General features: G+C 38.4%; 3 protein-coding genes across 5 annotated transcripts; 1 reads left to right on the plus strand and 2 right to left on the minus strand.

Annotated features, from left to right (window-relative positions):
* Positions 1 to 1,478: 1,478 nt before the first annotated feature.
* LOC137943913 (glyceraldehyde-3-phosphate dehydrogenase 2, cytosolic-like) lies at positions 1,479 to 5,283 on the plus strand. The gene is made up of 13 exons (XM_068789353.1): positions 1,479 to 1,598; positions 1,752 to 2,024; positions 2,124 to 2,153; positions 2,270 to 2,370; positions 2,518 to 2,633; positions 2,706 to 2,805; positions 3,403 to 3,549; positions 3,663 to 3,723; positions 3,808 to 3,905; positions 4,112 to 4,254; positions 4,434 to 4,517; positions 4,763 to 4,852; positions 4,959 to 5,283. The coding sequence occupies exons 2-13, from the start codon at positions 2,021 to 2,023 to the stop codon at positions 5,002 to 5,004; spliced, it is 1,020 nt and encodes a 339-aa protein (XP_068645454.1). The 5' UTR covers positions 1,479 to 1,598; positions 1,752 to 2,020; the 3' UTR covers positions 5,005 to 5,283.
* Positions 5,258 to 10,760, minus strand: LOC137943910 (cold-responsive protein kinase 1-like). Of its 3 annotated transcripts, none has more exons than XM_068789351.1 (7): positions 10,452 to 10,624; positions 9,534 to 9,632; positions 7,897 to 8,003; positions 7,333 to 7,543; positions 6,988 to 7,225; positions 6,695 to 6,845; positions 5,258 to 6,097 (listed from the first exon to the last, which is right to left on the minus strand). In XM_068789351.1, the coding sequence occupies exons 2-7, from the start codon at positions 9,598 to 9,600 to the stop codon at positions 5,726 to 5,728; spliced, it is 1,146 nt and encodes a 381-aa protein (XP_068645452.1). In that variant the 5' UTR covers positions 9,601 to 9,632; positions 10,452 to 10,624; the 3' UTR covers positions 5,258 to 5,725. The 3 variants fall into 3 exon arrangements, with proteins under 3 accessions (XP_068645452.1, XP_068645451.1, XP_068645450.1); XM_068789350.1 differs by having other exon boundaries at positions 5,259 to 6,097; positions 10,564 to 10,760; XM_068789349.1 differs by having other exon boundaries at positions 5,259 to 6,097; positions 10,460 to 10,760.
* Positions 10,761 to 11,965: 1,205 nt separating this feature from the next.
* On the minus strand, positions 11,966 to 14,288 carry LOC137944467 (stem-specific protein TSJT1-like). Its single transcript, XM_068790153.1, has 4 exons — positions 14,065 to 14,288; positions 13,098 to 13,338; positions 12,880 to 13,000; positions 11,966 to 12,382 (listed from the first exon to the last, which is right to left on the minus strand). The coding sequence occupies exons 1-4, from the start codon at positions 14,259 to 14,261 to the stop codon at positions 12,201 to 12,203; spliced, it is 741 nt and encodes a 246-aa protein (XP_068646254.1). The 5' UTR covers positions 14,262 to 14,288; the 3' UTR covers positions 11,966 to 12,200.
* Positions 14,289 to 15,078: the final 790 nt, after the last annotated feature.

Below are 15,078 nucleotides of genomic sequence, written 5' to 3' on the forward strand. Positions count from 1 at the left end.
TATTTATTAATGTGTCTGCTCTCAAAAAAAAAAAAAAAAAATCATATTAATGTGTCTTATCTTAATTTTATCCTGATAGTGCCTGGTCTCATGTGGGTTTTGATTTCTCTTTTATAATCTGGAGGGTATCGTTCTTGTTGTGATCGATCATCTGTATGAAAATCCTGGTCACCTGAAAACAATTTTAGTGGCTTTGGCAGTAATCCCTCTTGTTATGACCCCAATTTTGAAATGTGCATGGAATTTAATTTTCTACTTCTATGTGATTCTTGTTTAGCTATTTCTTTCCTCTAAATGGACTTGCGAAATAGTTGTTAGAGTGGCAATCCATTTTCATCTCCATAGTTCTTACCACTTTTCTACTATGCAGTGAATTTTTCTCGCAGTTCTTTATTCTTCTTGTCCCCCGTTCTCCGTTGGTTTCCTTTTGAATGGTTGACATTCAGAAAATGTGTTGAAATTTTAACAAAAAATGAAAAATTAAAATTTCAGAAGTGAAGAATAGTCAAGTGATCAGTGAAGGCCTGCAACACAACAGCAAAAAAGCTTCAAAACCCATCTTGGTTTCGATAAGGACGGCGACGGAATTGTGAGATAAATAATTACCCTGCTAAAACACGTTCACAGTAATGGTGGATCTGACTGCCGCTCCTCCGAGCTCTCCGATCCGTGAACTTAAAAGGGTCACGAACAAATTAACTATTTGATCTTCATAGAAGATGGTCAGCAATTTCAGTACTCACAACTCGGTCATCTGCTGATTCGCCGGAGATTACGGTGACGAGTGATTGAAGATCTGATCCCACTGGAAGTGTTCCCAAGAAATGATCCGTCTGCGACGACAGTAGCAGCTTCAGTCTTCCGCTCGCCAGGACAGGACTACCTGCATTTTCGTATCGAATTTCAGAAAAAAAATCGTCTTCCTCGGCAGAAACAGAAAGAGACTGAGAGGGAAGGCGTTTAAAATGGCGAAGGTGAGGGTGACGGCGGGGTTGAAATGGGCGCCGGAGAGGTGACCGTAGAATAGATTATAGCCATAAAGGCAAACGTCGGGAAAGGTCACCGATCGATATATCTTGTTCACGGCCACCGACTATACCCAGAAAACACTACGAGATGCGTCGCAAACAGTTCTGCAATGCACAGTACATCACAATCAGAACAGACGAGGAAAAAGAAAACTAATCCACCATCGTGTGAACGAATGCTATTCCATTGCAGTACGGATACAGCTTCATGCTTTTACTTACTTCCGGAGTAGGATTAAGGTTGCAGAAGAGGAGGAAGGCATTGATGATTTGGCCAGAGTAATCGAGCCTGGAGGGATCTCCATCACCACGTCGATTGGTTCTGCCGCCGTCATACTTTCTAATAACAGAGGATGAGTCTCGATCAGATAATTAATGTCGCATTTGATAAAGAGTGCTTTGATCAGCATTTTGTTGCTGTGATTGGTTGCATGATTCTCAGATACGTTAACAGATAATGATAATAGATCACATTCGATCAAAAGGATGTAGTTAGTCGATTACTTTACGTGTTTCTCTAATCTGAGAGTACTAGCTTTGTCCTTTGAGCCTTCCGAATTTGTCATTTAGGTAAGAATTTATAGCATAATCGATTCCTGATCTCTCTCTTTTTAATTTATTTTTTTAAATTTATGATGTGTTTATTATAAAGATGAAGATCGAAAACAACGAATTCAAACTTCCTCAAGTGGAGCTCATAAATTTATGATTCCTGGTGACCAGTACAGCCGGAAGCAACAATCTCAACTGTCCGCCTCTCCTGCTGAACTGTTCTCCCATGGCAATCTTTGATTTGGTAATAAATGGTCAGAGAGAGCGAGGAAATTGGACGATCCGCCTATCACGTTGGAGACCACGCCCTCGGCCAATCGCAGCGCCACTCTTTCTTAAATAAATAATCGCATAAACCCTAGTCCTTTCCACGCACTCTCGTCTCTTCCTCATTTGTTTTTTCATTTTCATCCTTTTCCCTTCACTCCGTTCTGCAACCAATGGGTGAGTGCTGCTCTCTTCATTTTGTCCCCGTTTAACATTTTTCCATTTCTTAGCAGTTAGGAGCATATCTGATCACATTCCGTTTTTCTTCTGTCTCAGCTTCTGGCAAGATTAAGATCGGCATCAATGGTACTATGATCTCATTATATACTTCTTCCTTTTTGTCTTTTTTTTTCTTTCTCTCTGGTTGTTAGTGCATTTTTGTCATGTTCTTACGTAGCTAACTGATGGATATGCAAATGTAGGTTTCGGAAGGATCGGTCGTCTGGTTGCCAGAGTTGCTCTTCAGAGTAATGATGTTGAACTCGTTGCAGTTAACGATCCTTTCATTACGACTGATTATATGGTATGTATCATATATGTCTAGTAGTTCGGCTCCAGATAGGTTTGATCCGGTTTGATGCTCTTCGTTTATATTGAGCCTGGATTTTGTTCAGAGTTTATAACTTTTTTGTCTTCTGAAAGGACTTATTTAACCAATCTGTATGTGCAGACCTACATGTTCAAGTATGATTCTGTGCACGGCCAATGGAAGAACCAGGAACTCAAGGTGAAGGACTCGAAGACTCTTCTCTTTGGTGAGAAGCCGGTTACTGTTTTTGGCTTCAGGTGCATTCTCTCTCCTTATTTTTATTTAATTTTGTTGATAGCAAACTGACAACATAAGCTCTTAAATTTTAGGAACCCTGAAGAGATCCCATGGGCTGAAGCTGGTGCAGAGTTTGTTGTTGAATCAACTGGTGTCTTTACTGACAAGGATAAGGCTGCTGCCCATCTCAAGGTCATGCATAATATTGTTTTTTCCTAATTGTTGGAGAGATATATAAAAATTGATAATTTTGTTTTTTTGTTTTTTTGTTTTTTTTTAACACTGTTGTTTTGAATGATTCAACAAAGTACAGCTTATTCGTTTCCTGGTGAAGGATTTTATGTTTCCAAGTACAAATAGAGGTCTTTTTTTTGTGAAGTATGGTTTATTTTTTTAAATGGTTTGATGGACAAATCTTTGGGTGTCTGTCTGCCTACTGATTGTGTTCTCACTCATGGTTGGGTGACTGACACTCCCATGATGTTTTTGCTTTTATTAGCTTTATGTTTCAGCTTTTTTTCTGTATGAGGCTTTATGTTTGAGTTTTCTTCCCCCTGTATATTGTTTTTGTTCCCAAAAGAACATGTTCTATCTATTAACTTTTAATAAATCAATTGCCTGATTCAGTTACCGATGTTGTTCATTTGTTTTTACTTCTTAATTTTCTGTTGTTTGTTGCTAGATGCAAGAACCATCCATTGATTTAGTCATATTTGGGTTTTCTATTTTTTGCCATTTTAAAAAAATATATATTTGGGTTTTATCTCATAAGATTTTCTGACAAAGCAGGGAGGTGCTAAGAAAGTGATTATTTCAGCTCCAAGCAAGGATGCTCCCATGTTTGTTGTCGGTGTTAATGAAACTGAGTACAAATCAAACATTGACATTGTTTCCAATGCTAGCTGCACTACTAACTGCCTTGCTCCATTGGCCAAGGTGAAAACACCTATTTACTGCTGCAATGCCTAATTATTTATGTGATTTTTCGAACATAAAGTTCGATTCAGGTATTATCTGTATCTGCTTCATGTCTGTTTGTCTTTTGACAGGTTATCAATGACAGATTTGGGATTATTGAGGGACTTATGACCACTGTACACTCTATGACTGGTATTTACTGGTGTTTACGTGTAGCTTTATGATTTGTTTTATGACACCGCTTTGAATATGTCTTCTTCACGTATGGTGATTCAGCAACCCAGAAAACTGTTGATGGACCTTCCATGAAGGACTGGAGGGGTGGAAGGGCTGCCAGCTTTAACATCATTCCAAGCAGCACTGGAGCTGCCAAGGTATAAACATATTTTAGTTGTCAATTTATGGCGATGAACTTGTAGTCATTCTGCTATTCATGTTTGCTTGCTAGAATGTGCAAAAGTTTCCCTAGCATAATAGTGCCTAGGGTGGTTAGATCATGAGGGAAAGTTGATATCTCTCAATTTCATTAAAAAATAAAAAGATCATGACCTAAATGATCCAACTTTTTGTCATTTTTTAGGCTGTTGGAAAGGTGCTTCCAGCTTTGAATGGTAAGCTCACTGGAATGGCCTTCCGCGTCCCTACTGTTGATGTCTCAGTGGTGGACCTCACTGTGAGACTTGAGAAGAAGGCCACCTATGATCAGATTAAAGCTGCCATCAAGTAAGGAAACAAATCTTATACGTGAATCTCTGTCAGATTAGATAGTCATCTTGGTTACTGGAAGTGGGCATCTGAGGTTGCATGGGCCAAAGACAGCTTCCTTAAATTAAGATGAATATTTCATAATTTCTTTACGTTTCTTGGTTTCTTTTTTATCTTTTTTTTTCCTGGCTTCACAGGGAAGAGGCTGAAGGTAAAATGAAGGGAATCTTGGGTTACACTGAAGAGGATTTGGTCTCCACCGATTTCCTTGCTGACAACCGGTAAGTCAAGTCTGCATGTTCGTTCATGTCTTTTATTTGTTTGAAATTGGCACCATAATTTCATTTCCATCATGATGGTTTGAGGTTGCCTTTCCCTTCCCAACTCTCTCAAATGGTTGGTGCATTTACTCCTCTTTGGAAAAACTCTCTGGGTGATCTCTAGCCACAAGAGTGGTCCTTGAAGTCAGAAGGCTGTAAGGCTGTAACATCTTCGCCACATAATCCTCTGGCTGTGTTTGTTTCAGGTCCAGCATCTTTGACGCCAAGGCAGGAATTGCTCTCAATGACAACTTCGTCAAACTCGTAGCTTGGTATGACAACGAGTGGGGCTACAGGTAAAAGCTTCTGAATCCTCTACATTACTTTCTCCATAATTTAGTAACTGATGTTGCTAGTTGTCGTTTGACCTGTTTTTTTTCCCCCTTAATTTGCTTTTGGCAGTTCCCGTGTAATTGATCTGATCCGTCACATGGCGGAGACCAAGTAGGAAATCATGGCAAATTGCTCGATAGGATCACTCTGTCAAAGCGAGTAGATGACGTTTTTCCTTGAATAAGCGAGTACTCTGAGAAATACTGCTTCTGGGTCACATTCCCAGTGGTTTGCGGCTTTTTGAACTTTGTAGAAAACATTTTTGTGCGAAAGCTTCCATAGTTGATGGGATATTATTATTTTCGGCTTCAATGATTAATGCAGCCTTCAAAGCTTTGCCAAAGTTTCTGGGAGTTTTTTTAAATTAAAAAAAATGACTCTTTTTTTTAGTGAATTTAGTGCATTGAAGCCATCAGTCTGACTGGCATATAAAAACTTTTTTTTTTCAATTTATTACACGTTGGCATCTTCCTTCTAAAATCACACAAAAATGGGTCAATCCTAAAAAGAGCCCTTTCCAAATTCACTTGGGGAATTAGAAGAGACCCCTTGTAAATTGTAATGCATCTGGATATTTTCTTGTCTGCAACGACCTCTTTTTTAATAGTACAAATCTGGGGAACATTGGCTCTCATTTACAACCAGCAACACCCTTTGGAGCTCCAGCATCTGAAGAATGGCTGCTTTAATGTTACACAGTGAGAACAGCACCTAGCACAGAGTCCTCGTCTCGGTACCCGTCTTAACACCACCAGGAGAAACTATTACCAAGGCTTGTGTATTTCTTACAAGGGTGGAATTGTCAACAACATCGATGAGGAGAAGGCAGGGGTTTATCATCGAGGCAGCATCTCTGTAACAGTTATGGGTGCTGAACTTGCTTGAGCTGATGATTGCTGGGATGACAAACATGGGGAAGTCTTTTGTGGGGTTTGCAAGTCGTCAGTGTTTGTCTTCTCCAACCCTCCTCTCCCGATTGCCATCATATCCTGGATGATGCCTGGAGGTGTTAGTAGCTTCTCGTTGAGTCGTCTCTGTTTGGAAAGCATGGCCAGAACCTGTGTCATATTGGGACGCTTCTTGGCTGCCGCTTGGGTGCAGAAAAGTGCCACTTTCATGAATCTTAGGACTTCTTCTTCTGGGTAGGGTTTCTCTAGTTCTGGATCAACCAACTCTATCAGATTCCCTTCCTCGTAGAGCTGCCAAACCTGTTAAATGCAGTCAGACAATTAGTAACTAGTTCAGTAGAAACCACTTAATATGTGGCGTCCTGTGATCCATGTAACAAGACATTATGGATTCTGGGACTCAATTGGTACATTGAAATATATTTAATTAGCAGATTTAGTAATATTAAGCAGGCATTAAACAAATCTAAGCTCCTATATGTAAAATGTATCACTTGAAATATGATGAGATTTTGTTCATAAAGAAATATAAATGTCTCCCACTAATTAATTAGTGTTAAGAGGCTCTGAGCAAATGTCACCTAAGGGAGAAAGAGTGCATCAAGTTTTTGAGCCAGTAGCACTCCAGTCTAAAGACATTTAGTTACAACTTTTTTTTTTTTTTTTTTTTTGAATTTTGTGAAATCTTTATCAAATTCTGTTACAACTTTGAACATGCTGGGTGAACCAAAGTGCTGAGATGACACTATTATTTATTTTTTTCAAAGAGAGGTGACACTATGTTTTTTTTTTTCTTTTTTAATAAAGATGATACAGTATGTTACACATTGAAGACTGCTACTTGGTCTGTTCTGATTAAATTGCACTGAATTAAGAAAAAGGGAAAAAAAAATTTACCCATTCCAGAAGAAATTTCTGCACCCCTAACCGTGTTGACTTGGCACTACTTCTTCCACTAACTATTTCAAGTATAAGAACACCAAAACTATATATGTCAGCCTTCTTTGTCAATTGACCTCGCATTGCGTATTCTGGCGCTAGATAGCCACTGCATGTAACAGTAGAGTTGGAGTAAAGCAGAGTAATACTATAAGAAGCAATGCTATTCTAGTTCAAAAGAGAAGCTAGGAAGGTGGATCAACAGCATAAATAGACAAGCAAAGGACCAAGGGCAGTTGATGTTTACTTACGTCGTTCCAGCTACACGTGTACTAAGGTGAGTGACATTGTTTGGGAAAAGTTTTGCCAAACCAAAGTCTCCAATTTTAGGTAAAAGGTTCTTGTCCAGGAGAATATTACTAGCTTTGATGTCTCTGTGCACAATATGTGGATCAAGTTCTTCATGAAGGAACACCAATCCACTCGCAACTGCCATACAAACAGACGATCTGTTGTGCCAATCTAGCTTGAGCTTTTTATCTTTTGAACCTGCCACATGAAGATGATCATATTCTAGTACTATTCCTTTGGCTATTACTATTAACTAACTATCTATTTTTCTTCAATTCAAAATGAAAAAAAAAAAAAAAACTCACCAAGTAATGCACGATCAAGGCTGTTATTTTCTACGTACTCATAGACCAGAATTCGATTATTTCCCTGGACACAGCAACCAACTAGTTCAACAAGATTTGGATGCTTGACATTTGTGATCACATCAATCTCAGTCAAAAATTCCTGGATTCCTTGCCTTGACTCAGTAGAAAGTGCTTTCACGGCAACTTGCCTTCCATTCTTGAGCGTACCCTGACAAAAGGAAATCAAAAGTTAAAAAAACTTTATAGAACCTACAAAGATATCATGAGAGTCGTTACATCTTTTAGGATCATGAAGCAACAAAACCCAAATCAATGTCCAGAGTGTTCAAACAAGGACCCTCCTTATGTTAATTTTAAATTAAAACCTCAACAAATTATTTTCTGTAACTACACATTACATGTTTAATAGATACTGATATCCCAGGCAAACTAGACTGATTCTTGCTTCTCTCTGTAAAGTTACAGAGTAATTGGTCAAACTTTTACTCATGACAGTCAAAAAGATCATTGACAGAGCTTTATAGGAAAAATTCAAGCATATGGTAACCCAAGTAAAGATACCTTATAAACTGTTCCAAAACCTCCTTGACCTATCTTATTGCTTGCATGGAAGTTCTTTGTAGCAGCTCTCAATTCATTATAGGAGAAGAGCATGACATTCTTGGATCCTGTAAAGTGGTAAAAAAACAAAAAAGGAAATTAGATCCAACTTGAAAATGAACTATTATTTTGTAACAATTTAGACACTAGCCCTAGTTAGAAGAAAGAACAGCATCATGGCATTACCGTATTACCACAAACTTTGACAATGAACACTGGATATACGGTTGATCAACAATGTTTACAGGTGAAACAAACAAGATCACTAAGTTTAGACAGATTATTCGTGTTTCATAGAATATGAGCGCAGAGATATTTGGATCCCTAGTCTTGGACACCCACCATTTTACATGTTGGACCGGTTCATTAACAGGAGGACTTCGTGTGTAAGCTAGGGGTCTTATTTGAAACATGTTTAAAATTTTGAACCAAGAAATAATTTCGGCGGCAATCCAACAAAATGAGTGTACATTTTCTAAGGTGCTTTGGCTTGTCTCCACTAAATGAATCAGGTTATGATATCCGCTTGGATAGACTTCAGAACGCTCAACTTGTTTCCCAGACTATAATCAAGCTTAAGTCATGACAATTTGATTAATGCCAAACACTTGATTTTAGGTTCTTAGGATAAGAGAGGCTCATAGATAAAGAAAAAGTTAGCAGAGCTAAGCATAAGCCGGCTGCAATACCAAACAGAAAAAAAGAGACCTACTTCTTTTTTACCTTCAAATGAATGCCACAATTATATGTGTACACATAAATACAAATGTATATGCAATAAAAATGTACAAACAAAAATATCAAAAGAAACATCTAGAGAATTATTTGATGCAAAAGTTTCTTGATGACATTTGATATGCATGCCAACTTTTTTATATGTACATGATTTTGAAATTTTGGACCTGGGCACTTGGAACCTGAAAAGAATAGACTATATTCAGGCCTATTTCACATAACTCTGGAATTGATCTGAAATTAGTCTGGATACAGTTTATTTGGTATTTGATCAGCAGTGGAGTCGAGCTATCAGGACCTAAGCACTTAAATTATGGGAAAGACTTGTCTATTATCTTATTTTATTTATTTTCTTAAAATATGGAAAGACTTGTCTATTATTTTATTTTATTTTATAACCAAACTGCACCCTGTCCTGCAGTGAAACTTGAACACAAGACATTGCATTAGAACCCCCAACATCACCGCTCTGCCATGCTTCTCCCCCTCCGAGAAGACCAATCCAAATGAAAAAGTTTATACCCTTAGACTCAAAAAAAAACAAGGATGACAACCAAGTCAAGAACCACCTATGCATGAGGAAGACCCTCGAATTTTGAAAGAAAAGTCTAATGCAAGAGGGAGTATGCTTAAGGCAGGGGATCAACTATGCTTTTTAGAGAATGGCAGGGATAAACTATTGAGGATGAGAGCAATCAGCTTGCATCAATATTGCATGTTTCCACAGAGACTAACGCTTCCACATAGAGTCTATAAGTGGTTAAAGAAATAAACAAGTATAGTACGAAAGAATATTATCAAGATTCTGTAATACCACAAATTTCAGTGGATGTGACAAACAGAGCATGCTAGAAAGTTCTCACCATCTATATCTTGTTGAGAGGGATGACCTCTCCCAGCTGCAGATGCACTGAAGCAACAAAAACTCATCTTAATTTTTCTATTGGTCTGTGAAAGCTGGGCTGGATTAAAGAGAAAAATCCATCAATTCCATGCGACTCCATACATATTTCTAATTCATGCGTCAAATGTAAGAAGAATGCTACAATGCATGTGTGAATTTGATATTATCACTGAGAAAGAGGCAAAAGAAAACTTGTACGCTGGCTCTCAGAGAAGTTTCTTCTTCAACTTCAGAGCACTTTGTCACACGCAATATAGTTGTCATGAAATCCTTGGTTCATTTCATTGAACTGACTACATTTTCACCGCTAAAAACAAAAGAAATACAGCTATATATATGGACTGCACATTAATCTCCTGTAAAGTTTTCTAGCTAACACTTGAACTAAACACTGTTATTCTCCTTGCCGTAAAAGGGGACAGAATTTAGAATTGAGATGAAATCACAGATATAGGGACACTCTCCCGTTACAAGCCTGTTCCATTACAGCAAATTCTGAAGTGATGCTGAATTGAGGAAAAAGGAGAGTGTCCCTTAAATCTCCGCTTTGTCAATTCAAAATCAGCTTAACACAAAAAATCAGTAACTCTATGCTTCACTTGGAAAGCAAATTGAAATTTAAAATGCCCCCTCAGCTTCTTCCATTAAAAAAAAAAAAAAAGAGAGAGAAAAGAAGAAGAAAAACACCATCCATCCAGAGACTAAAATAAAGCAAAATTTGATATATAATTATAAATAACGAAAAAATTCCAGAGATTCGATTCTAAAATGAGAGCACAAGGGAACCGATCAAAACACCGAATTCAACAAAAAGAAACCCGACGCAGTTACCCATCTATGCTACTATGGTAAATTCCACAAAAAATCGAAAACCCACCTACAGACCTGAGATAGAACAGACAAACTTTCACCAGATAGTTGAAATCTCGATCCCCAAGCCCCGAAAACCAAGTCACGTCAATGCGATAGAAATAAATAACAGCTGAAACCTTAATACACGATTTCCTGATTAACCAGCTGGTGGATGAGGCGCCATTAAATAAGAAGTAGCCCCAGACACGTACTCATTGGGGGGGTTTTACTTTCCGTCGCTTATCTCTCCGTCAACAACTTGATTCTGCCAGAAGTCCCACACGGTCGCTATGTACAAATGGGAACACAAACTTCCATTTTACAGACTACTCAGTCCTCCCTCCCGTCTTCCCGTCATGGAAATTGTACTTCTGATGCGATGACCCGGTCAGGAAGGACGTTCACTTTTGTTATATCATGACCGTCAATTGTTTTTTACCCCTTCTGTGGTGGATATTTAGTCTAAATACTTGTCCTTTAATGTGATTTGTCGGTCTAAATAATTTTGAGAAGAAAATAAAAAAGGACTCTCTATACAGATCAGAGAATGAGTACGATTTTGAAAGAGTCATGGCAGGCTGATCGCTGTAGAAGAACCAGCTTATTTACCTGTCATAGGGGCGGAAGGTGGGGTACGTCGTCTGGGTCTGTCTTAAACCTCATTAACCATGAAAAGATTTTATGCAGAAAGAAGTCTGAATTTAACTTGGATTTGTAGTTGCCGAAGATGACATCGGCGATGTCACGGCCACCTCTTTCAGTAGGATGACCAGCCCAGATATCATTAGAGATCTTCGAATCTCCATTAACGAAAGAAGCATCAACTGAACCACCAATGAGGATGACGAGAACAACAGGACCGGAAGCACTAGCAGCAACTTCATTAAGAAAAAATGAAAAGCTAATTCAATAAGATTAGAGAGAAATAGGAACAAGGAAGAGAGCAGTAAGACACAAGTCAAAATCTCTAATTCCCAAAACAGTTTTTCAATCTATTGAGAAGTTTCCTAATACAAACAAGACATTCTGTTCAAGCAAAATAACTACCATCCCAAAGTGAAGGAATAAAAAATAGTTTGTTGCTCCATTTCAAAATTGTTTTATGCTCCTTCTATTTTCTTCATGTTTTTAAAATAAGATTTTTTTTTAATTAATTTAAAGATATTTAATGGCCACATGAGATAAACGTTTTGAATATACTATGAAGTAGTGGGTTCAAGTATCATCGAGGAAAAGGTCACATATAATCAATTGATAATCTAACATTCGAATGCCTCCTCCCCTCACTCCGTCCGGATGCTTTTTTTCTTCCAACCCGATCTGAACTTAATTCATCTCCTAAATATAGATTCCGTTATTTTAAATTGATAAATTATAATTTTTAGGGTATATTTGTTTTTTTTAAGAAAAAAATATAAAAAGGATAATTAGGCATTGGGATCTTTTAAGACCCATGCGACTTAAATAGGTCCCAACACGAGTTTTTCTTCAACACTCGATGGAGTCTCCTTCGAAAATGAAATTTTCAAGTCATTAAAGTTTTTTCATCATCTGCTTCCTATCCTCTTTTCATTATTGTCAATATTACAGACAACAAGCAGTTCTAACTTTAATTACAGTCACGCAAACCCTTTTGCAGAAACTCAACCGAAGCTGAAAAGCTAAAAAAAAAAAAACACATAAAATACAGATCACAGCCAGAGTCAATCCCATAGACCTTCTGTGTTCGGGTGGAGTTGTTAATGAGATTTAGAGAGCGGCGACGGCGGAGAGCCTACCAGCTAGTCCAGTTCGCTTGGCTTCCGACACGTGGCATACTGTTGATCTTGGAGTATTTGTCTACTTTGAAATTGGCCCCACAGATGACGCCATCGCTGTCCACCCTCGGCATCGCCTTCAGCCTGTTCATCGGATGCTCGAAGCTCTTCAGCCCTCCTTCGCTGTGGAACATGCATCCTGGTTCCACATCACATCTCGCCCATCATTCATTCGTCACAAATATACATAATTTAACGGAAAATCATCTTATACCATTGTTTTGATCAAAGTTCACCCGTCCATTCTTTATCTTTTTATTTCTTTTGATGAATTATTTTTTTTTAAGTGAACAACTGTTTTTTTGTCAAAATCTCTATCGTCAGCTTTTATTTTTTCCTTTTAACATGAGGCTATTTATTAGATCTCTTTGTCAACTTACCCTTACGTATCATCACTAAACGTAATAAAATGAAGATTTGAATAATTTTATTAAAAGTCTTTATTTAGTTCTAGTTTTGTACATGAGTTACATGATTATCTAATAGTGATATAGAATTCTTCAGATATTAATGTATTACTGTGAAACAAAATTCATGATATCGCAAAATTAAAAATCTAAAACCCAAAAATACTAATGTCATATATTTTCCAAAAATAAAAGATTGAACTTTTTAGTTTCGACTTTTTTCGCTTACCAGGAGGGAAAGGAGCGAAGGACTTGCCGCAGCCCTTCTTAATGACGTCCAACTCGTCGGTAATTACGACGGAGCCATCCGCAGCCATTCCCCAGTAGAGCGCAATTCCTCCGTCCGAGCTCTGCACAGAGCACAGAAAAGCACACAAATGAGCCCTCGTTAATTTTCAAATCATTGTATAGAAATTCCAGAGGCGAGACTCGGCGGCGAGGACGAACCAGAGCGACGAAGACGGTCTGCGCCTTGTCGTCGTAAACGATGAAGGCGAAGCTGCCGTTCAAGTCCTTGATGACCTGATCCGCTGGGTAAGGGCCACGGTCTCGTAGCGTCCGATAAGCTTCGATCACCAACATCGCCTCGTTCGTCGATTTGGACAGCCCGTACTGCCTCAGCAGCGTGCTCAGATTGTTCAAGCTCCCGTAGAACAAGCAATTGATGTCGTCCAATCCACAGTACAACCTAATCATCCACCACCAAAACATGATTAATAGTCGGTCAGATCTCATGTAATATATGGAAGTCCTACTTTCATTACCAATTTGTCGATCAACACAACAAATAAGACAAATGAAAGCGAATGTTATCCATTGCATCGGGCAAAGAATCAACCTATTGTATATGAAATTCTTATTCGATTCATTTAATATTGCTTTAAGAATCCTCAAGCGCGTTTGCTTCTAGATTAATAGGAAATAAAATACAGTACCAATTGCTGGATCAACAGAACAAGTCAGAGAAATTAAAATGAATATCATCCTGCAAGCAGGAAGCTTATAAATGGAAACACTTCAACGATTTCGAACTAATTAATACAGGAATACTTTAGTGTTTGCTTCTTGATTAACACATACGATCTCCTCTCAGACTGAAACTTTTCCTCCATTTCCAATTTCTCGATGAACACAACAAATCAGACAGATAAAGGTACTGAATATCATCCAATCCACAGCAAAACCTAAGAGACGCTATTGTATACGAAGGTCTTATTCGAGTTCGAACTAATGCAAAGAAACATGTTTGCTACTAGATCAATAGGTAACAAAAGCACAAATTTCTCAAAAAAAAGCACAACCTACGAGGAGCTTACAATGGAAACACTTCTGAGATTTCCAACTGAAGCAAGAGAACTCCTCAAATTCTGTTAGCTTCTTAATTAATAGACAGAAAAAAAGATCAATACAGTACCTCTGATGGATGGAGAAGTGGCGGAGGGGGCGGGCGAAAGCGATGGCAGCTCCACGGCCGAAGGTGGCGGAGAAGGAATCGTCGGGCTGAGAAGCAAGGAAGCCTTGGAGGATCTCTTCAGGAGAAGCTGACGCTGAAGAGGAACTGTAAAGCTCCTGAGGAGGATGACTCAGAGACTTGTGAAAAATCGCCAACATTTTCGTTCTCTTCTCTACTTTCTTACAATCAATGGAAGAAAGGAATGTTGGGGAAAGAAGAGTTCTGAGGTATTTATAGGGGAGCGAAGGATGGGGAAGGGGCGTATCATTTTGTGGGGCGCGTGGGATCACCAAACGCAGCTTCAGAACGAAGATAAGAAGTTGAGACTTGCTTTCTAGATGCCACGTTAACGAAATATACGAGGAAGGAAACCAACCGTGGGATTAAGATCGGACGGACGAGCGTTATTTCTAATTTCGGTGCCCAATGCAGCGACGTGGGGAGCAGCCTCGGAGGCCGTGTCAGAGATGTGCACTCGCGGATTATCAGTTTCAATACTCTCTTGAGTCGACTCGTGTTGGTTATTAAGACTTAAAGCAGGGTGCTCCGGCTCCGATCCGGTGAGTCAGTTGAGTTAAGTAACTCGGATTAATAAGTCAAATGAATAAAGAGTTTATTTAAATTCACTTAGACAAATAAAAAGAAACTGATTTACCAAAAAAATTGTCGTTAAACAGAGTTTTTTCTTTAGCATCCTCAAATATTCAACATATTTATCATGTTATTATGTTATTTAATTATCAAAATATAGGAAGAGGACATTGTAACTATTTAAAAATAGATTATAATATAATTACTTTAAATATAATAAATTGGAAGTTAAAATTTACTACAATAATAAATCATGCTGATTTATTCGATCAGAATGTTAAGTGAGGGCTTACCGAGTTGGAAGAGGAGGCGCGGGAGCAGAGATTGAGGTGGTAGGGAGGAGCGGGGTGGAAAACGGATAAAGAAAAAATGGGATGGAGTCTT

Source organism: Aristolochia californica, unplaced genomic scaffold (genome assembly GCF_029961685.1).
Source record: "Aristolochia californica isolate CCGP_79_NKW_82.1479 unplaced genomic scaffold, dmAriCali1.0.hap1 SCAF_11, whole genome shotgun sequence".
Lineage (NCBI taxonomy): Eukaryota > Viridiplantae > Streptophyta > Magnoliopsida > Piperales > Aristolochiaceae > Aristolochia > Aristolochia californica.